The following is a 22,383-nucleotide window of genomic DNA, read 5'->3' as shown; positions in this document are numbered from 1 at the left end:
AACCTCCCCCAAATAAGGATGCGTTCCATCCCATCTTGTAAACCACAGAAAGTTCCATGAGGCAAAAAGACTGTTAAGTATTTCCAGGTAAATAAGAGAAAAGGCTCCTGTGTCCACCGCATCCCTACTTCCCCAAGGTCATTTCTGATTTCTTGTCTAACAGCCCCTTTCATCTCTCTCATCCCACTCGGTCCATGGGAAACTTGCAATTGAAAGAAAACTGACTGTGGTCATTTCACTTGTGACTTTGAAAGGATGAGGTTCTTCAGTTTTTAGCAGAAGAAAATCACTCAACACCTCTCAGTCATAAGGTAGAAATGGCAGGATAGCTGGTGAGGAAGAGATTCTCCAAAATAAATAGCAAGAGAATCATTCTTTTAGAAACTTTATCCTACTTCCCTGTGCCTTGAGCGACATTCAAGATGACCCAAGGTCTACTTGCTTTTCCTGGTCTATTCTAATCTTTATTAGTTTGCCAATTACTTTTTTATTATTATGAAAACATCCAGGCACACACAATGCCCTTCTCATGCCATGTAGAAGGAAAGTGCCCGTGAGAACCCTTTGCAAATGTTTGCTTAGCTGGCCTTGTCAGCCTGTGCCATAAAAGCAAGGAAACCTTCTTGCCGTCACCGTAGAAACCGGGCACAGTCCCTCGACCAAATTCCGTCACCTTGGTTTATATAACTTACCCCTGAATGCTCCATGGCCTCCAGGTGAAAGGCCGCCATTCATATACCGTATTTCTTTGATTCTAAGACACACATTCTTTTTCACCTTCTACCTTCTCTGAAGTCAGACTGCTTCTCACAAGTGAGGTGATAAGAAAGCATCCCGGCACCGTTAATGGGCAGTATGTTTTTAGAGGTGCGCAGGATAATGGTGCCCTTCCCAATCAGCAGCGCCTTAGATCTGATGAAATACGGTAGCCATGCGTGGCTTCGGTTCATCCTCGGCGGTGGGGCGGCGGCTGCGGCGGCGGGGCTTTCTGATTATTAACCAACCTATGTAGAGCGCTCACTGTGTGCTAGGCCAGGGTGGGTCCAGGCTCTTGCACTTGCCATGTGTTCACTCATTCCTGTGTGTTCACTCAGCAAATATTTACTGACTACCTGCGGCACTGTGCTCTGCAAAGGGTGAACCACCCTGGGGCTTGGCATGGTAATGCTCACCCCACAGCTCTGCACAGTCTGCCCCGCACTCTCCAGCCTCCCCCATCGGCCTGAGGTCACTGGCAAGACACAAACCCTGCCCACAGGAAGGGGATCCTGTGCCCAGTCCCAATGCAGATTCCCAAGGGAGGAGCTCAGTGGTTCAGCTGGAGTCATATGTTCTCCTCTAACCCAATCAACCTTGGCTGTGGGAGGGCGGGGCCCCGTGGTACAGAAAGAGTGGTGGGGGGTGCGGGGCGTCTTAAGCAAATGAGCAGACAGCACAACAGCCTGCTTAGGCAAAGGCCTCGCCGCGCCACTTCACCTCCCCCAACTTTCATTTCCTTGTCTGGTTTTCTCACAGCAAATGTCTAAACCATTAGACCAATTTAGAGTAAAATTCAAGGGACCCAGGGAGGACCCTCTAAACCTAATAATTCCGCTTCCCACTTAGTGCCTGATTCCGGAGATTGCTTTCATAGGGCCCAAGACTTTTGTCTTTAATAGATGACAAAAGCACTTAAATAGGCAAAACAAGGGACAGACTAATTCACACTGAAGTGTGGTTGTCTGGTAGGAAAGCAGGGTTTCGCAGGGGGAAAGCTCAGAGCAATGGATGCTGAAGGAGGAGGCAGGTGTGTCATGGGACTGGCAGCAGAGAACAGAACAGAGAAGGTGGGGGAACCACGGACAAGCTTCACCGGGTAAACATGCTGCCAACGCCAGGTGCGATGCACGTCATCGTTAAGTGCGTGCTCGAGGTGATCCGCCTGGCCTTTTCGATCCAGCCTGGCTGTGGCCGCCATTCCCGAGGGTCTGCCCATCGTCGTCACAGTGACGCTGGTCCTGGGAGTGCTGCGGATGGCCAGGAAGCGGGTCATTGTGAAGAAGCTGCCGATCGTGGAGACTTTAGGTGAGGGAACCCAGCTGGTTGGATTACGAATTGGACTGCGTGGGCATTTTAGTGCCGTGCTGATTCTACCTGGGTGTTTCCTAAGCCTGAGAGTTGGTGGTGACGACTTCTTGTTCCTATAAACTCTGGTGTCTTCTTGTGCCAGGTTGCTGCAATGTCATCTGTTCTGATAAGACGGGGACTCTGACTGCCAATGAAATGACTGTCACCCAACTTGTGACGTCGGACGGGCTCCACGCTGAGGTGAGCCTGTGAATTTATAAGGTTCAAGTCCAGGTTGTGCCCTGCCAGACCCCTTCCTTCCCAGAGAAAGCACACGGAGTCTTCCAGAGAACAGTAAGGAAGAAGCAAATATGGGTTATTGGACAATCTCCTTGCTACCAGTAGCAGCAAGGAACACGACTGGTGGAAGGCAGCCACCCTTTGGCTGGCAGAGGATGTCCACATTGGATGGATGTTCACATTGTCCGTGCTTCCTGTCACATCACAGCTACAGAGTAATCGCAGCAGAGATTACTGCCAAGGCTACGATATTTGCTATCGGCTCTGCAAGAAAGAGCTTGCCCGCCCCGGTTCTAGAACATAAGCACCCTTGTATGCTAATACTTGGTTTTCATAACCATAATTTTTACCGGCTGAAGAATGCCCTGTTGCATTTTACTGAAGCACGGCACTTGGTGAGGTATCTGATGAATACGTAATCCTGCAGGGGACACTTCACGCTTGGAGACGTGTTCGTGGTGGGACCGTGTCCTTAGGGATGGATCCCCAGAAAGGGATAGGGGTCAACCGGGGAAGCGTCTTTTTGCCTCCTAGCGACACCCCGTTTTTTGCCTTTGCCCTGTAGGTCAGCGGAGTTGGCTACAACGGCCAAGGGACTGTCTGTCTTTTACCCTCAAAGGAAGTCATTAAGCAGTTTTCCAACATCTCAGTGGGGAAATTAGTGGAGGTAAGTGTCAAAAGCGCCACCGTGGAAGTAAACATGCATTTAAAACAGAGGTAATGGGGACTCTCTCCGGAAAGAGAGACAGCAGTTGGACCAGCTGGTTCTCGGTGATGACTGGGCCACAGCCCAGGGGTCAGGTTGTCACGGCGGCCCAGATACAGATGGAAATATGGGACGTAAGGGAGCTGGGAGCCCCTTCCTCCCCCCTTGCTTGCTGGACAGGGAAGGGGCTCTGTGAATGTTGGGAAACAAGCACGGGATGAACGCTGCCTGTTGTGACCATCAGTACTTGTAACGTGAGCCATACCTGTCCTCGCAGGAGCTCACGTCCCCTCCCCACAGGAAGTTTGACCACCATCCTCTCCGCGCAGGTCCCACCTCCACGGTGACAATTAACAGAGCCCTGAGAGGGCTGCCCCATGATCTCAGTTGTGCAGATTAAGAAACGGGAGCTTGGGACTTCCCTGGCGGTCCAGTGGTTAAGACGCAGCGCTCCCAATGCAGGGGGCACAGGTTCGGTCCCTGGTTGGAGAACTAAGATACGGCATGCTGGCATGCACAGCGCCGGCCAGAAAGAAAAACGGGGGCTCAGAGAGGTAGCGTGAGTGCCCACGGTCCCCCAGTGAGTGGGAGGGAGCCGGGATTCACCCCCGTGCTCTTTTTGTCTATTTGTTTGTACTTCTCATTTTTCAGTTATTATTTTAAATTGAGATGTAGGTCGCACACCACAGAATTCACCCTTTTAAAGTGTACAGTTCAGTGGGTTTTAGTATATTCACAAGGTTGGGCAGCCCTCACCGCTATCTAATTCCAGGATGCTTCGTCGCCCCAATCAGAAACCCCGTCCCCATTATCAGGCACTGGCCATCACCCCACACGCGTGACCCCCCAGTCTGCCTGCCTCCCCACTGTAGTTCCTCGTGACAGCTGTGTGACGACCCACATTCAGCAGAGTCAGTGAATATTAATCGTGTGGATTTTGAGACTGATGTATTTTGAAGAGTAAACTTGTCCCTGGCCCCCATGCCAGCCCCAGCTCTGAAAATGGGTGCAGCGTTCAGGCACCCTTTCACGTGCCTGAGTAAGCCTGGAACCCCGGCGGGTGCAGCTCCAAATACTAACAAACGACCTTCGGACACCTCTCCTTCCAGGCAGGCTGTGTCGCCAACAACGCCACCATCAGAAAGAACGCCATGATGGGGCAGCCCACGGAGGGCGCCTTGGTGGCCCTGGCAATGAAGGTAGGAGGTCTGTGACGTCTGCGTGGGGAATTCCTTCTCTCGGAGCTACACTGGCAGTACAATTCGAGGTCCTGTCTGAGTGAGGGAGGTCCTCACGTGGCCTTGTCCTCTTCTTGGAAGGACACCGGTCATGCCGTCGTGGGCTCCCCCAACAACCTCATCTTAACTTCGTTACACCTCCAAAGACCCTATTTCCAAATCAGATCCTGTTCGCAGGCACTGGGGAATTACACCTTCCGTAAGTCTTTGAGGGACACAGTGCAACCGATGACACTCCCCTAAGGAGACTTTTTAGATGTTTTTTCCCTTATCACTCCCCCCATGAGATTTTAATACTTCAGATGTTATGGAAAGACCCAAACGCACTTTTTTGTCAGCCCAATAGTATGTATCTGTTCCTGTACTGTATGGGTGTCTGTGCTTTATACATAAAGGAGATTTTTTTCACCCCCTAAGAACCCGTTTTCACCCCTTGGGGGGCGATGGGATGCACGGGTTAGGATTGGTTTACAACTGGGGAAACCAAGGCTCAGAGCTGTCGAGGAACTGGCCTGAAAGCCATCAAAGAGCGAGTGAATGTGAGGCCTGGCAGGGACCCCAGGTGGTGACCGCAGGCACCCCACTTCCCAGGGCTCCTTTTGCCACGTCTTCAAGTCTGAAACATTCATCCCGGCAAGAAACCCCACAGGTTCCAGCTAGACGCTGTGGCAGAGGCCATCAGGCTCTGCCCCTGGGACAAGAGAAAAGAGAGATTGATTTCTTTTCCCGTGGGACGTTTGAAAGCAAATGGCTTTTCTCTGTGTGCTGAACGCTTGGATTTCTCATCTGCCTGAGGTGGTTTGAATAATGAATAATTTAAAGGGACTGAGCTTTGCATAGAGATTGGTTTAGGATGACTCACTGAAAACGTCCCATTTTATTTTCCTAGATGGGCTTAAGTGATATTAAAGATTCATACAAGCGAAAAAAAGAGATTCCATTCAGTTCGGAACAGAAGTGGATGGCGGTTCAGTGCAGCCCCAGCAATGAGGTGAGTCTGCCTCTCTGCCCCTTTCCAGCAAAGCAAAATGCAGACGTCAGAAGGTTCCTGGCTACTTCTGGGAGCTTCCAAATACGTGAAAGTATAAACCTTTGATTACCTTGGGTCCTCTTCTGAGATTGTCCTCTGAATCTCTGGTTCTCAAAGTGGGGTCCCTGAACCCGCAGAAGCATCACCTTGGAATTTGTTTGAAATGCAGATTCTCAGGTTCTACCCCAGACCCACTGACTCAGAAATTCCAGGGCTGGGACCCGGTCATCTGTGTCTGCCGGGGGTTCTGATGCAAGTTCACGTGTGAGACTCACTGGCCTACAGTACAATGACTGAGTAATTACTACTGGAGTGACTGCATGTCCTTACTGATGACACTGACCCCGCTGCTAACTTAGGGTCCTTTTTTCGCATCCCTGTGCTGAGTTCTTTATACACATGACCTCACGTAACTGTCATAACGGGGGAACGAGCCTTCATCCTGAAGGGGGATCCAGGACACACACCCCCGCATCCACCATAGATGGTGTGGACGGTGGGCTCGCACGTGTGTGCACGCATAGGTTCTAGGCCACCTGGGGAACAGGTACCGAATTCCTACTAGCTGTGCCTGGGGGGGATTCAGCCATTTTTCCCCCACTTTTTTCTTTTTCTGTAGCTTTTCAGATTTTCTACAATGAAGAAACTTTTTTTTTTTTAAGAGATTTTTATCGCCTTCTACCTTTTTCTCCAAACTTCCTGCTCTTTCTGGAATATGTCACGTCTTGCCCATGCTGAGACTTCCCGTCTCGTTCACAGTGGCGGGTAGCTGGGCCAGCTTATCCCAGCTCTTTGCCATGAGTGGACAGGCATATAAATTCTGGGTGCTTAAGAAGGGATTTGGATTTTTTTTTTTATGTTTTAATACCTTCAAATCTTATTTTCCCCCCAAAGGCAATGGTAATATATTTTCATTGGAAAAAATTATAGAAATGTAACTTCAAAAACGCAAGCTCACGACAATTCTGCCCCTCTTTTCTCCCTCCCCACTCCCCACCCATGCTGACACCCCTTAGCAGTCAGAGATAGAGTGTTCCAGGTTCTAAATGTGCGAATGCAACACGGGGGGTAGTAGTTTCAAAAGAAGGTCATGCCGTATACAGTGTGTGTAATTTGCTCTCTTCCCTGAAGTGCTGTCTTGGACAGCTTTCCGTGTCAGTTTGCACAGGCTCACTCGCTGCCCACTGCGAGCAGGAAGGTGCTGTGCTCGTGCCGGGGTTACAGGGTGACCCACACTGACAAGGCACCTGGCGCTTACGGTCTCTCTCAGGGAGACGGCGCTTCACAAATGCACGGGAAACGGGTCAGCTGCTCATTTGGGTTCATTCTTACGGGCCAAGTTCATGGTGCCTGCCTTGCTTGGAAGCCTCCCTGAAAGAGACATCTAGGGGTCAGTCACACACTTAAAGACACAGCAATGGCTGGGATATGACCAGTTCGTGAAACGTGCAGATGTTCTGGGTGACATTAACCGGGGAGCCCGATGTAGGGCAGGCCTGGGTTGGCTCAGAGATCGGTATTCCATCACATGGATTTCCTGTAACTTCTCTAACCTGTCCTGTATTGGTGAACAGTGACGGTCCGGGGTAAATAGCCCCGCCGTGAACATCTCTGTGTGGATGAGGTGACGGTCACCAAGAGCTGAAGCAGCCAGTGTCAGCCCATTTTTTTCCTTTTGTCTTTTCCAAGGAGCAGGAAGACATCTACTTCATGAAGGGGGCCTTCGAGGAAGTGATTCGTTACTGTACCATGTACAACCACGGGGGTATCCCCCTGCCGCTGACGCCCCAGCAGCGAGCCTTCTGCCAGCAGGAGGAGAAGAGGATGGGGTCGCTTGGCCTGCGGGGTCAGTGCCTGTGGTCCCAGCCCCAAGCTCTAAGTTTGCACCTAACACTGACTTCTCAAGTGTATTGACGCAGCGTCCCGAGTCAACGCAGTGATGATCAGAGTGGTGTCAGGCAGGATGCTAATGCAAGCAAAGCCAGGGTGGACTCTCTTGGGCAGATGAAAGACAGGGAGACCCCCACCCATCTCAGCCGCCAGACGATACCCGTTATCCCAGACGCAGCTCATGCCTGCAAGAAGAGGTTCTGAGTTTTCTAAGACAGGTGGACAGGCCGCCCCTGAAACAATGATTTTCCCGACTGGTCGTCCTGCTCACGGCTCACTGTCAGGAAAACCCAAAGCTCTTGTAAATTAATACAGACGTTTCATTCCTTGGCCATTTCCAATTTTCTGCACCAGGGCCAACGCCTTCCCCGATGGGCTGAACATGAAACCTCACGTTTCCCGTAGTGTCATGTGTCAGCCCGTCCGTTTTCGGAGAAAATGTCTGAAAACACTCTGGAACACGTGTATTCCCTCAGGGGAAAGTGAGAAGCGTTGGCTTCCTGTATTGGTTTCAGTTGGCCTAGTTTTCCCCTTCAGGGGACAGTAATTATAAACTGACGAGCCTATAAGGTGAGGACATGTCAGGACAGAGCTGAGCTTGGCAGGGCAGGGAGGGTTGCTTTGAGAAAGGGGGGAATGGTACCCGCATCGCTGGCGCACCCCCCTGCATCACTGGTACAGTGTCATGACTGAGGGGTCACAGCTGGAACTTGTTGGCCATAGCTCCCCTCCAGTATCAGTAAGGTCAGTTCTCACACCACCCCCTCTCAGAGCACCTGTCCCCAAGAGCCGGGTCTGGCTTCTGTGCCCCTGAAACAGAGTCCTCTGACCCGTGTTGCCTCCTGCACGTTTTTCTTGACCTTGGTAGCTGTCGCCCCGAGTCTGCTGGCAATGACAGAGGAGGGCAGAGCAATGACAGGCCATCCGAAATGTGCCCTTATGTGCCAGCCCACAGGTGTGCTCGTGGCCACTCCCCGTGGGGACTGCACCACCAGCAGACAGAGGCCCGTCTCCCGCTGGGCAGGTTGTTGCTACTTCCCTTGCTCTCCATCGTGGGTGAGCCGTCAACAGCCGCTGCCCTGCACGGGCCTGACGACCATCGGAAAGATCATCCCTCCCCTTTGTGGTCCAGGGACTTAGTGCCCAAGCCCCTCGCGGACAGAAGAGAGTCTGGGACACAGTGGGGCTGGGGCTGACTGGGGACGAAAATCTTCTGAACCTTCTGTGGGTCTTGCTCTGTCCGCAGTGCTGGCCCTGGCTTCTGGGCCTGAGCTGGGGGAGCTGACCTTCCTGGGTCTCATCGGAATCATCGACCCTCCGAGGGCTGGCGTGGAGGAAGCGGTCCACGTTCTCTCTGATTCGGGCTTGTCCGTGAAAATGATAACGGGAGATGCTCTGGAGACGGCCTTGGCGATAGGTAACCAGGGAATGGGGTGGAGGGTGAGGGTCGCTACCACTGCTTACTCCTCGAGGGACCTGGTCAGGAGAGCTCACGCCTACCTTCCACGTGCTTGGAAGAGACTCTGAGGTTCGAGGACCAGCATCCCACCTTCCGAGTGGGTGTTTGTCTCTAAAATGTTGGCAGGTTCTCCCAAAGAGGAAAAGACCTCGTGTGCACCAAGAACCTTCTCTGCCCTGGGGCCTTCCATCCATGATCTCACCTCATCTGCACAGGCAGCATCACTGCCAGTGCACACTTCCAGTCTGGCTTCTGCCAGCAGCGGTGCGCCCTTGGCAAATCATTGAGCCACTCTGACCCTCAGGCTTTTCATCAGCAGAGGGCTAGCAACCTTCCTCCTCCTACTCTTTTTATTACTGTTAGCACGGTTGCCACACCTTGGGTTTCTTCCCCCTCTGTCTTGAGGCAGCCTGGCACCATGGAAAGATCACAGACTCTGGAATCAGACAGAAAGAACCATGTCAGTTCCAGGATTAGCACTTACCAGCCCTAGGACCTTGGGAAAGTCACCGCTCTCTGTTTCCTCATCTTTAGAGTGGGGATAAGAGGCCTTGGTTGCCAGTTCATTCTGTGGATGGGATTAAGGTCAGATACCGTAGCAGGGGCTCTCTCATTGGGCCCACCGTGGTTTTGTTTTTCCCTGTGGCCAAGGCGGGGCCTGATGTCAGGTAGGTGGAGTGAGGGGCAAGTGCAGGGACCACAGTCTCAGGCCCTCAGAAGGGACTGTCCACACCTTGCAGGAAGAAACATCGGCCTGTGCAACGGGAAGCTGAGCGCCATGTCCGGGGAAGAGGTGGAAAGCGCCGAGCAGGGCGAGCTGGCCGAGCGCGTCGGGAAGGTGGGGTCCTCCCGAGGCTCGCCGCCGAGGGGCACGGGGTGAAGGTGCCACCTCCTCATTCACTGATGCCCGGCCCTCTCCCGTCTCCGTATGCAGGTGTCTGTCTTCTTCAGGACCAGCCCAAAGCACAAACTCAAAATCATCAAGGTCAGTTGTGTGCCTCTCTGGTCCCTCAGGGCACAGCCCAGGGCGGTGGCGGCTCTGCTCACAAGGTGGTCCAGGGCCCAGCGGTGGCCGCCTCCTCTGCACTGGCCTCTGGGGAGGGGAGAACTGGGGGCCCCGTGCCACGTGTACCAAAAGCGGGGAGCGGGAATTGGGTGGTGCAAAGGGAGAAGCGCAGAGGCCAGCCTTCGTTAGTCGGGTGCTCCTTGGCGTATTCCTGTATTTAACTCCAGGCCTTAGTTTCCTCATCTGTAAAATGGGGATAATATGAATGACAGAATGACACCAGCTAATTCACAAGGCAGGAGAGGACGAAACGAAGCCAGGGGGCTTTCCTGGCTGTCCAGTGGTTAAGGCTCCACGCTTCCAATGTAGCGGGTGCGGGTTCAATCCCTGGTCAGGGAACTACGATCCCACATGGGATCGGCCAAAAAAAAAAAAAGAAAGAAACGAAGCTGGGCCTGTGAAGCCCTTGGCCGCCGCCTGGCCCACCGCAGGTGCCTTCTGATGGCGCATCAAAAACGAAACGACTAGAACGAGAGACTCCTGTGTGGTTCCCACACGTGGATGCTTTGAAAAGTTGTTCTTTAACACTTGTGTTTTTTCTTTTGTGTCATTTTGGGGTTTTTTAGTTCTACAGAGTAAATCTCTGTGCCAGTCATTCCTCAAAGAAAATATTAATCCTTATTGGGTACCACATGGATTCAGGGGACGAGCTGATTATTATTAATGGTTGTTGACTGAAAAAGAAAGCACACCGTGAGAGTTGTGAGTTAAGTTTTATTGGGGGCAAAATGAGGACTACAGGGTTTCCCTGAAGGTGGCGCAGTGGTTGAGAGTCCGCCTGCCGATGCAGGGGACACGGGTTCGTGCCCCGGTCTGGGAGGATCCCACATGCCGCGGAGCGGCTGGGCCCATGAGCCACGGCCACTGAGCCTGCGCGTCCGGAGCCTGTGCTCCTCCGGAACGGGAGAGGCCACGGCAGTGAGAGGCCCGCGTACTGCAAAAAAAAAAAAAAGAGAGAGAACTACAGCTGGGGAGACAGCGTCTCAGCTCTGAGGGTCTCTGAGGGGCCACTCCGAAGAGGTAGGGGTGGGGTATGTATGTGACTCCAGTGAAGGCGGTACCAGCAGGCATGCACGTGCTTTGGCAGAAGGCTGCTCCTGGCCACGAGGAGCAGACGTCTCTGTTAGTGATTTTAGTGCTTTTCTAGATACGAAAAGTTGTACGAATCTGGGCGCATAAAATCTGCTCCTGGAAACAGCTAACCATCTGAGGCTTGTTCTGCCAGTTCTTCCCTCGTTCCCGATCTCCGCCCTGAACCCCTTTCAGCGGGTGTGGAAGGTCAGCGGCTGCAGTGGCCAGTGACTTCGACCTTGTAGAACCAGACGGCAAGCGACAGTTTTTAGCTGGCGTGGTGACGGATAACACATTCACGCCTGCGCTCGGTGCCGGGCACTGTGCCCTCTGTGTTCTTGGTTTAGGGCTCACAACACCCCTGATAAGGAGAGACCGTGCTCCCACTCTGCAGATAGAGAAGCTGAGGTTAGGTTCAGGGCTTGCCCAGTGCCCACAGCTCATACGGGGGGAACTGGGATTCAGACCCGGGCCAGCTGACCCCAGTGCCCTCTAGAGAGGGGCCTTTGCCGTGGACCACTCTGTGTGAGAGGCGGGGCAGGAGGAGGGAAGGATCTGGAAGGAAGGTCCTCAGGCTGCAGGCCTCCACTGGCCTCCTCTTTCCAAAGGCTTTGCAGGAGTCGGGGGCGATCGTGGCCATGACGGGGGACGGGGTGAACGACGCGGTCGCCCTGAAGTCGGCGGACATCGGGATTGCCATGGGGCGGACAGGGACGGACGTCAGCAAGGAGGCCGCCAACATGATCCTGGTGGACGACGACTTCTCAGCCATCATGTAATTTGCTCTTTAGATGTTTCTTTGGTGGCAAAAATGCCTGGGGTGGCAGCCGCCTCCTCTGCTGTGGTGTATATACACGGTGTCCCCAGGCCCACTCCCCCCATGGAAAGCAGGGCCACGGGGGCTCCGTCTCCTTGGTGGGTCACCGAGGGGCAGGGGGCACTTCGGGGGCCTTGGGTGAGGGCTGGGGTCCCAGGGCTCGGACGAGAGAATGGTCTACAGTCTTTGGACAGAAGGGCGATCGTGGCTTGGCGACCAGCCCCCAGTGGCTGAAGGCACCTGTTAGGACATGAGCATCCTCTACCGGTGATTCCCCGAGAATGCCAGCAAGGAGAATCGTGACCTCTGCTGACACCGTCGCTTCCTTTAGCAGGTGACGGAGCTGGCTGACCCTTCTCTCCCGGCCGCCTTGGTGAATAAATGCTTTCTCCTCTCTTGCAGGAATGCGGTGGAGGAAGGCAAGGGGATTTTTCATAACATCAAGAACTTTGTCCGATTTCAGCTGAGCACGTAAGTCGACGCCGGCGTCCCCCCACGTGCCAGGTCTGGGAGCAGCTCGTGACAGTGCCCTGTGTGTGCCCTGCAGGAGCATCTCGGCCTTGAGCCTCATCACTCTGTCCACCGTGTGCAACCTGCCCAGCCCCCTCAATGCCATGCAGATCCTGTGGATCAACATCATCATGGATGGGCCGCCGGCGCAGAGGTAAGGCAGTGGGCTGGCGGGAGCGTGCAGGGGAGATGGCGAGGGGAATGCACCAGGCGCAGGAGGAGGCGTCTGGTGGGCGGGCAGGGGGACGACCGAACTTTCTGCTCCTCTGCCTGGAATGCTCTCCCTGAGCTACCTGCATGGCTCGAGCCCTCTCTTCATTCAGGTCACTGCCTCCAAGAAGTCCTCCCTGATTTCTCTAGCAGCAGCCTCCTCCCTCCCAGTCACCTTACCCTGCTTTATTTTTGTCTAGAGGGGCCCATATTTCCTTGTTTATCTGGTCATAATCCGTCTCCCCTTTAGGACGTCAGCTTCCTGGGGGAGGGCTTTTTCGTTCCCTGTAGGATCCCCGACTCCTATAATGGTGCCTGGCACACACTAGGTGCTCAAGACGTTATTGGCTGGGTGAATGAGGAGGGAGCGTGAGGCTAACGGAATGAATGCTGCAGGAGGAAGGATGGGCTCTGGAGGCAGGGAGGCCGATGTGAGCAAGCAAGGCACCTCCCTGTGTCTGAGCACATAGCAGTGTTGCTCTCGGTGCAGCTGAATTGTTAGTTATTAATCTAATCACCACCAGTGATGGCTTTGCTCCCCCCACCACGCCCAGCGAGAGGGCCACCTCTTATACGTGCTCTCCCTGGGAACGGGGCCGTGAGCAAAGCTGGACCCAGCCGTATCTGCCCAGCGTGGGCATCCCCCAGCCTGCTCCCTCCTGGGTGCCCCACACCGTCCACTCCGGGCCTGGCCCCGATCCCGCTGCCTTGGAGTTGGCTGAAGGCAGGACCCCTCAGTTGCTGGGGGGCTCTTCCGTGGGCAGGGCCTGGATCCCATTTCTCCAGGCCAGCGGGGATGAGGCCAGGCCTGAGCTGGGGGCGGGGGTCTCCGAGGTGATGGGGAACAACCGGGCGCCATTCAGGGCCACGTGGTCGGCCACAGGCATGGTCTTCTCTCACCGCACTCATGGCTGGGGATGCAGGAGGGCGGGGGAGCTGCCAGGCTGCCGGTGGGGTCCAGGCTGTGGCGGCAGAGCAGGGGACAGCCTGGAGGCACTGCCCACGCCCGTCCAGGCCTTCACTGTGGACCCTTGTGCGTCACTTTGCCGGTGGCCTCGCGCATTTAACCCCTGCACGTCTTTTCAGTGGTTTAGTTCAAAGCGTCCGGTTTTGTTCCGAGCAGCTTGGGGGTAGAGCCGGTGGACAGGGACACCCTCAGGCAGCCGCCACGGAACGTCAAGGACGTGATACTCGGCAGAGCCCTCATCCTGAAGATCCTCCTGTCGGCCGCCACCATCATCAGCGGGACCCTCTTCATCTTCTGGAAAGAGGTGGGGGAGTCCTCATGGGCTTGGCCAGCGGGTCTGTGTGGTCCCGGCCCCCAGGGGTGCAGGCGCCGTGGCTGGGGGAGACAAACACACGTGCAGGGGAGGGGGCAGCAGAGGGTGGGGAGGGACTGCAAGCTGACGCTGCAGAGGTGGGACCGGGCGGAAGGGAGGTGAGGCCTCACAGGCAGAGAAAAGGTGGCAGGTTTTTTCCTAAACGGGACACAGTGCCTCTCCTGCTTTGTATTATCCCCAGGAAACAATCTGACATCTAGTAAAAGAAACTCCTGTCTTATTCTCAGGAGGTGACTGTTTGGGAGATCTTTTTTTTTTTTTTTTTTTTTTTTTTGCGGTACGCGGGCCTGTCACCGCTGCGGCCTCTCCCGTTGTGGAGCGCAGGCTCAGCGGCCATGGCTCACGGGCCCAGCCACTCCGCGGCACGTGGGATCCTCCCGGACCGGGGCACGAACCCGTGTCCCCATCGGCAGGCGGACTCTCAACCACTGCGCCACCAGGGAAGCCCGAGATCTTATTTTTTATTTATTTTATATTGGGGTGGAGTTGATTTACAATGTTGTGTTAGTTTCAGGTGTACAGCAAGGTAATTCAGGTATACATATATACGTATCCATTCTTTTTCAGAATCTTTTTCCTTATAGGTTATTACAGAATACTGAGTTCCCTGTGCTACCCAGTAGGTCCTTGTTGATTATTTACATGTAGTAGTGTGTATAAATTAATCCCAAACTCCCAATCTATCTTCCCCGCCAACGATTCCCCTTTAGTAACCATAAGTTTGTTTTCAAAGTCTGTGAGTCTGTTTTGTAAATAAGTTCATTTGTATCATTTTTTTTAGATTCCACATATAAGTGATAGCATATAGTTGTCTTTGGCTTACTTCACTTAGTATGATAAGCTCCAGGTCCATCCATGTTGCTGCAAGGAGCATTATTTCACTCTTTTTTCTGGCTGAGTAATATTCCATTGTGTGTATGTACCACCTCCTCTTTATGCATTCCTCTGTTGATGGACGTTGAGGCTGCGTCCATGTTTTGGCTTTTGTAAGTAGTGCTGCTGTGAACATAGGGGTGCAGGTATCTTTTCAAATTATAGCTTTGTCTGGGTAATTCGATTTTTAGTGTTTTAAGGAACCTCCCTACTGTTCTCCATAGTGGCTCTACCAGTTTACATTCCCACCAACAGTGTAGGAAGGTTCCCTTTTCTCCACACCCTCTCCAGCATTTATTGTTGTAGGCTTTTAGATGATGGCCATTCTGACTGGTGTGGGGTGTTCTCTCTTACAGTTTTGGTTTGCATTTCTCTAATAATTAGTGATGTTGAGCATCTTTTTATGCACTTTTTGGCCACCTGTATGTCTTCTCTGGAGAAATGTCTGTTTAGATCTTCTGCCCCTTTTTTGACTGGGTTGTTCTGTTGATATTGAGCTGTATGAGCTGTTTATATATTTTGGAGATTAAGCCCTTGTCTGTTGCCTCCTTTGCAAATATTGTCTCCCATTCTGTGGGTCGTCTTTTATTTTCATTACTCTAGGAGGTGGATCAAAGAAGATATTTCTCTGATTTATGTCCGAGTGTTCTGCCTGTGTTTTCCTCTAGGGGTTTTATAGTGTCTGGCCTTCCATTTAGGTCTTTCAGCCATCTGGAGTTTATTTCTGTGTATGGTTAGGGAGTGTTCTAATTTCATTGTCTTCCATGTAGCTGTCCAGTTTTCCCAACACCACTCACTGAAGAGGCTGTCTGTTCTCACTGTAGGGGCTCCTCCTATGCGTCACCTTTCCATGGCCTGCAGGTTCAGACAGCCCCTGTGCTGACATGGCCAGGGAGCTAGAGAGAGAATTAGGCAGGTGATCGTCCAGGCGTTTAAACCCCAGCTCGCCCATGTGCGGGAGGCGGGATGGGGCGCCGGACAGCCCCCAGCTCTGTTTTTCTCAGGTGTTCCCCACACCACCCCCGAGGAGCAGCGGGGCTCTTGCATCCTCAACGGCCCGGAAGGTGGAAGAGGCCCCGCGTTTGTCCAGCGCGTGTGCTCAGCCAGGCGGGAGAGAGAGGCACAGATCTGTCAGCTCTCACACAGGGGTCCTGAGGATGGGGTCCCCGCCTCCCCTGCACCTTCTCACCCTGTGCACTCGTGTTCCAGATGCCCGAAGACAAGGCAAGCACCCCACGTACCACAACCATGACCTTCACCTGTTTCGTGCTCTTTGACCTCTTCAACGCCTTGACCTGCCGCTCCCAGGTGAGCCCCCACGGCCCCGGCTCACGCTTTCCCGGCCCGCGTCTCTAGGCGGCTCCTGTGCCCCAACTGTGACCTTCTTCTCCGCAGACCAAGCTGATATCCGAGATTGGCTTCCTCAGGAACCGCACCTTCCTCTACTCTGTGCTCGGGTCTGTCCTGGGGCAGCTAGCAGTGATATACCTGCCGCCCCTGCAGAAGGTCTTCCAGACGGAGAACCTGGGGGCGCTCGGTGAGTGGGAGGGGTCACCCGGGACCGCAGCCGTCCTCGCCGCATGCACGGGGCAGCTGCAGACCTTTCTGGGCCGTGAAGTCCCCGCATGGGGCCTTCCTGTCCCCAAAGAACTGGGCTCGTTCCTGGACATCTGCACTGGGTAGGAGGGGGCGATGTGATGGGGGGAGTGGAGAAGGCGGCAAACACGGGGGTACCTCCTAGGAGTCAAGGGAGGGCACAGGGGTCTCAACGTCCCGGCCCACCCCCTCCCCGCCCCACAGCAGGAGGCTCAGAGCAGGGACGGCGAGGCCCAGGGGCAGCGCCAGGATGGACCACAGTCTAGGCTCAGCCTGTGATGTGCTGCCCCAGCTTAGGAGTGAGTTTACCCTGTTGGGGGTTTTAACAGGGCCTGTGTCACTGGGACCCGCTTACCTGGAGGCAGGAGTGGGCCAGCAAGCACTTCCTGCTGAAAGGGCCACATGCGATGACCACAGCTCTCTGGGCCCCAAGCACACATGCCACGTGGGGCACCCCAGGGACTGCCCTGCATCTTCAGCAGGCTTCTCTTCGGAAGCTGCGCCGGGTGGCTTGGCCTCCTGTGCCTGAAACGGTGGTGACGGGGACCAGAAGTGGGAGGAGGGGGCCTGGAGAGCAGCAGTGCAGGGAGAGCACCAGGGTGACCGCCGACCCAGCTTTCCGTCGGCAATCCCAGACCCTACCGGGGAGCCAGAGGGTGAGGGGGCTGGGGAGGCAGCCCCCCAGGGCAGCCTCCAAGGCAGAGCACAGTGCGGGGTACCTCCCAGGATCATGAAATGCTCAGCAGCGTCCGAGGTGGTGGAGACAAGGGCACTGAAAACCTTTGGGCAAGACTGGGAACCCCCAGCTTCTCCTTCCCCAAAATCTAAAAAGCAGGGTCCCTGAGGGTACGGAGAAAGGAAAAAAACCTAAAAATGTTTTTTTACAGATGTCTCCATCCACTGGGAATTCAGGAAGCTTCCCAAGTCTAAAGGAAGTGCAGGGCCTGTGCCGGACACCATGTCCGTCACGCACCGTTGACAGCAGGGAGCCCAGAAAAGGCTCAGGGGGAGAATGTAGGGGTCAGAACAAGCTGGAGTCGGGCTGGACTGGGAGCCTGAACCGTGGCGGGGGCGTCTGCCCAAGGCAGGGTCTCCTTACAGCTGAGGCTTGCAGCCTGCCCGCCCCCCAGCTCTGAGCCGCCTGCAAAGACCAGCTGGTCCTGGTGGAGCTGGCTCTGCAGCGTTTTGGATGCTGGGCTGGGGAAATCTCTGCCCCATCAGGACAGTGGAAAGTCTGGTCCTCGGCTCCCGGGTCCCGGCCCCTCGCCTCTGTGACTCAGAACGAACCAAGCACGGGGAACTCCGCGGCCCCCTGGGCTCCAGTGCTGGGCAGCACAGGGCTGGGGACCAGAGGGGCCAGCTTGTGCTCTCTGACCTTTTTCCCTCTTCACCTGTTGGCAGATCTATTGCTTTTAACTGGATTGGCCTCCTCCGTGTTCGTTTTGTCAGAGCTCTTCAAACTATGTGAAAAATTCTGCTCCAGAGCCCAGAAAGCCCAGATCCACCAGGAAGATGTATAGTGGACCCCGACCCATGTAAAATTCCCCTAAATCTATATTTTTATGTGACTGTGGCCCTCCCCCTGCCCCGCCTCTTCCGAGAGGTGCTTTCAGGACACCGTGGCGTCAGGTCACTCACCTGGCTATTCCTGGGAAACCGGCGGGGAGCTTGGGCTCAGCCTTGCGTCCATCCACCACTGTGTCCCGCCAGGCCCTGGGACAAACAGTGAAGGACCTGCACAGAAACACCTCACTATTTATTAAATCACAATGATTTTTATTAACCACGTGTGGCTACATATCTGTGCCATAGCTTGATGCCGTGCAGCCCCTGGTAGGATGGGAAGGTGGGGGCGGGGGAGAGGGCAGGACCCAGGCTTCTGGTCGCACTGCCCAACTGAGGCCCCCTCGCCTCATCCGTAAAAGGGGGGCTTTCGGTATTTTTAATGATGATTATTTTGATGGATTTAATCAGCCCTTTCCTACACGTGGCCGGGTGGGAAACGCACAACCTCATGTTCATGACCACGTATGTGGCAAGAGGCAGTCACATCCTGAACAGCCTAAGCAAAGGCCTCTGCTTTTGAGGCTGAACAAGGCGTGGCCTTGCCCTCCAGAATCAGGAACCGGAATATGTCCCCCCAGCCTGAGGCTTCTTTCCCACTGGCCCCAGGGCTGTTCTTAACACGTGTCCGCCCTTCCAGCTGAAAGATGGCAGAGCGGGGATGTCTGTGGCCAGGTGAAAACCACCACGGAGAACCAGAAATGCAACTCCACCTTTCATGAAATGAGGCCATAGCTATAACGCCCCCCCACCCCCGACGCAGGGCTTTCCAGAGAAATCCAACCAACAGGATGGAGAGGAGAGGAAGAGAAGGACGGTTGTGTTAAGAAGTTGGCTTACATGACTGTCGGGGCCAGGGAGTCTGACATTTCCAGTGCTGGCCGACAGGCTGGAGACTCAGGAAGGAGTTGGTATGGCAGGGCTCGGGTCTGGGTTCCTTTCTTCTTGGGGACCTCAGTCTTCTAGCCTTCAATTGATTGGATGAGGCCCTCCCACATGATGAAGGTCATCTGCTTCATTCAGAGTCTACTGGTTGAAATGTTAATCACATCTAAAAAATCCCAGAGACATCTAGGCACCATGGCCTAGCCAAACTGACACACGAAAGTGAATCACTACACCCAGCCACAGGAGCTGTGAGACAGGCTGCCCCGGGTGGTAACACCCAGGCCAGACAGGGCGAAGAAGGTCAAAGTGGACCCCTGAAGCTCCCAGGCAAAGCCCACATTCCTCCAAAGTAAGATTCACAGCCTCACTAGGCTCCTTGGCCCCTAGTGACAGCAGAGCTGAATGAGGAGACACACACACAAGCCATCCCCACGAGAAGAGGGGAGGGGCTGGCTGGAGAAGACCCCTTTGGGGCAGGGGTGATACCTGCCCACAGCTACCAGCCTTTAGCGACTGCCTAGACGTAAAGCCAAATAACGTCACACACACACAGCCTGCTACGGGGCTTCTCTCTGAGTCAGGGACACTCCCTGCGGCTCCCTCCCTTTTCAGGATTCTTCAGCAAATTGCTGGCCCAAGCAATAGGTTTCTCATTAAAATAATAACTAGGGTCGATTGATACTTGCAATAGAAACAACAAAAAAGTATTCTTAACCCTTACTTATACCATACAGAACAAGCCAGGATAAACTGCAAATGTAAAAGGTAAAACAGTAAAGCTTTTGAAAGAAAAAATAGGGATAGGTAAATTTTTACCAAATGAGACACAAAGAGCTAGCCACTAAGTGTTATATATACAGGATGGACTGGACTGCATGCAAGTGAAGACACTCTTCTCGTCAAGGATGTAACAGAGAGAACAGGACCATTAAGCAGCTTAGCTCCATTTATTTTTATAGAACTCCACCCATCAACAGCAGGGGGCCGTTCACCAAAATAGACAGTAAAGAAAGAGCAGAAAACAATGACGTCAAAGGCAAAAATAGAAAAAAAAAAATCAAAACCAGTCTTTGAAAAAAATCAATGGAAGTATCAGTCTTGCTAGAGGTTCATCCAAGGAAAAAAAAGATACAAACTACCAATATTAGGAATGAGAGATGGTATACCATACAGATCCCTCAAGATATTCCCAAAATAAAGGAACCCTAAGAACACCTTTACGCACTCAACAAGTTAGATGAAATAAACCAATTCCTTGAAAACCACAAACTACTAAAACTCACTGAAGATGAAATAATACATAATCTGAGTAGTCGTATAACTAGCAAAGACACTGAAGTTATCATTAAAACCATCCCCCGAAAAGGAAATCACCAAAGCCAGATGGTTTCACTGGTAAATTTTACTAAACGTTTAAAGAAATAACAATCCTGCACAATCCCTTCCAGGATATAAGAGGAGGGAACACTTCTCAACTCATTTTATGAAGCCAACATTACCCTGATATCAAAACCATACAGGGCTTCCCTGGTGGCGCAGTGGTTGAGAGTCCGCCTGCCGATGCAGGGGACGCGGGTTCGTGCCCCGGTCCGGGAAGATCCCACGTGACGTGGAGCGGCTGGGCCCGTGAGCCACGGCCGCTGAGCCTGCACGTCCGGAGCCTGTGCTCTGTAACGGGAGAGGCCACAACAGTGAGAGGCCCACGTACGGCAAAAAAATAATAATAAAAAATTTTAAAAAACCATACAAACACAGTACCATAGACCAACATCCCTCATGAACACAGAGACAAGAATCCTCAATGAAATATTAGCAAATTGGATCCAGCCATATATAAAGAGTACAAGACACCATGAGCAAGTGGGATTAATCCAAAAATGGAAAGCTAGGTCAATATTCAATAATCACTGCAATCCACCATATTAATAATCTAGAGAAGGAAAACCACATGGTCATATCAATTGAAGCAGGAAAAGCATAACATTCAAACCCCATTCATGATAAAAACTCAGTGAACTAGGAATAGAAGGAAACTTCTTGAACCAAATGAAAAGTATCTAGAAAAAATAAAAAACAAAAAACCCTATAGTCAACATCATACTTAATGATGAAAGACTGAATGCTTCCCCCATAACATTAAGAGCAAAGCAAAGATGTCCAGCCTCACCACTCCTATTCAGCATAATACTGGAATTCCTAGTCAGTGCAATACGGCAAGAAAAGAAAATTAAAAGGCACTGGAAAAGAGATTTAAAAGGGGAAAATAAAACTGTCCCTATTCACGTGACACTGTGTATGTAGAAACTCCCAAGGAATCTAAACACTAAAACCTTTCCAGAACCAATAAGTGAGTCTAGGGAAGCCACAGATACAAGGTTAACAAAAAATCACTGGTATTTCTATATACTAGCAATGAACAATTGGAAACTGAAATTTTAAACATAATACACATTTACAATGAAGCAAATTGAAATACTTAAAGTAACAAAACATGTTTAGGATCTGTTTGTGTGCTGCAAACTACAAAATGCCGATGAAAGAAATCAGAGAAAACCTAAAACAATGGGGAGACATACTGTGTTCATGCCTTGGACGGCTCAATATAGTAAAGATATCAGTTCTCCCTAAATTGGTCTATAGATTTAACACAATTTCTATCAAAATCTCAGCAGGATCTTTTTTTAAGACATAGACGATCTTATTCTAAAATTTATATGAAAAGACAAAGGAACTATAAAATAGCTAAAACAATTCTGAAAAAGAGGCAAAAAGTTGGAAGAAACATATTTCCTGGTTTTAAGACTTACTATATAGCTACAGTAGTCAAGACAGGGCAATACTGGTAAAGTAACAGACACACAGATCAATGTCAGAATAGAGTCCAGAAATAGTCCCACACAAGTATAGCCAACTTATTTTTGACAAAAAGCCAACAGCAATTCAAGGGGGAAAAAATATTCCTTTCAACAAATGTGCTGCAACAACTGGACATCCATAGCAAAAAAGAAACTTATACTTTCTACAAAAATTAACCAAAAATGGGCAATAGACCAAACCATAGAAGAAAACAAGAGAGAAAATCTTTGGAATTGAGGATTAGGCAAAGAGTTCTTAGACGTGACACCGAAAGTACTATCCGTAAAAGAAAAGAAAAACTGATAAATTGAATTTCACAACTTTAAAAACTTTTACTCATGAAAGTTACAATTAAGAGAATTCTTTAGAACCTACACACTGAAAACCATTTTCAAATCATATCTAACAAAGGACTTGAGCCAGAATATTTTTTAAATCTCAAAACTTAACAGTTAAATTTTACAAAAAGGGCAGAGGTCTTGAACTGAGTCTTCACCAAAGAGGACATACCCACGATAAGTAAGCACAAGAAAAGATGTTCAACATCATTAACCAGTAGGGAAAGGCAACCTTAACCCACAATGAGATACACTACACACCTATTAAAGTGGCTAAAATAAAATACTGACAATACTAAGTGATGACAAGGATGCACAGCATCTGGAACTCTTATATGTTGCTGATGCGGATGTAAATGCTACAGCCTCTCTGGAGAACATGGCAACATCCTGTAAACTTTAACATACACTTAGCACGTGACCCATCACCTACTCCTAGGTATTGATCCTAAAGATGACTTACCACACAAAAATCTACGCATGAAAGTTCATGGCAGGTTTATTTACAAGAGCCAAATCTTAGAAATAACCCAAATGTCCTTAAGAGGGTGAACAGATAAAGAAACTGGTACAACCATACACTGGA

General features: G+C 51.9%; 2 protein-coding genes across 4 annotated transcripts in view; one reads left to right on the top strand and one right to left on the bottom strand.

Moving 5' to 3' along the window:
• ATP2C2 (ATPase secretory pathway Ca2+ transporting 2) overlaps positions 1-17,886 on the top strand; it is a 75,646-nt gene extending 57,760 nt beyond the window's left edge. Inside the window, exons 12-27 of the mRNA XM_079907048.1 lie at positions 1,940-2,064; positions 2,210-2,307; positions 2,912-3,013; positions 4,162-4,251; positions 5,180-5,281; positions 7,010-7,166; positions 8,457-8,627; positions 9,410-9,507; positions 9,604-9,654; positions 11,415-11,581; positions 12,026-12,094; positions 12,171-12,287; positions 13,467-13,614; positions 15,766-15,864; positions 15,952-16,093; positions 17,554-17,886. Of these exons, the coding sequence (XP_079763174.1) occupies positions 1,940-2,064; positions 2,210-2,307; positions 2,912-3,013; positions 4,162-4,251; positions 5,180-5,281; positions 7,010-7,166; positions 8,457-8,627; positions 9,410-9,507; positions 9,604-9,654; positions 11,415-11,581; positions 12,026-12,094; positions 12,171-12,287; positions 13,467-13,614; positions 15,766-15,864; positions 15,952-16,093; positions 17,554-17,672 (1,855 nt within the window). The 3' untranslated portion in view covers positions 17,673-17,886. The remainder of the gene's footprint in view (positions 1-1,939; positions 2,065-2,209; positions 2,308-2,911; positions 3,014-4,161; positions 4,252-5,179; positions 5,282-7,009; positions 7,167-8,456; positions 8,628-9,409; positions 9,508-9,603; positions 9,655-11,414; positions 11,582-12,025; positions 12,095-12,170; positions 12,288-13,466; positions 13,615-15,765; positions 15,865-15,951; positions 16,094-17,553) is intronic.
• The window catches only part of MEAK7 (MTOR associated protein, eak-7 homolog), an 80,874-nt gene continuing 74,584 nt past the window's right edge, over positions 16,094-22,383 (bottom strand). For all 3 annotated transcript variants that reach the window (XM_079907047.1, XM_079907044.1, XM_079907045.1), the window contains exons 9-12: positions 18,556-18,741; positions 17,791-17,886; positions 16,508-16,677; positions 16,094-16,226 (exon numbers count right to left, since the gene is read on the bottom strand). The gene's annotated coding sequence lies outside the window, so the exon portion shown is untranslated. The remainder of the gene's footprint in view (positions 16,227-16,507; positions 16,678-17,790; positions 17,887-18,555; positions 18,742-22,383) is intronic.

The sequence above is a fragment of the Stenella coeruleoalba genome, assembly GCF_951394435.1.
Source record: "Stenella coeruleoalba genome assembly, chromosome: 20".
NCBI lineage: Eukaryota > Metazoa > Chordata > Mammalia > Artiodactyla > Delphinidae > Stenella > Stenella coeruleoalba.
This window is presented reverse-complemented; position numbering and strand designations above follow the sequence as displayed.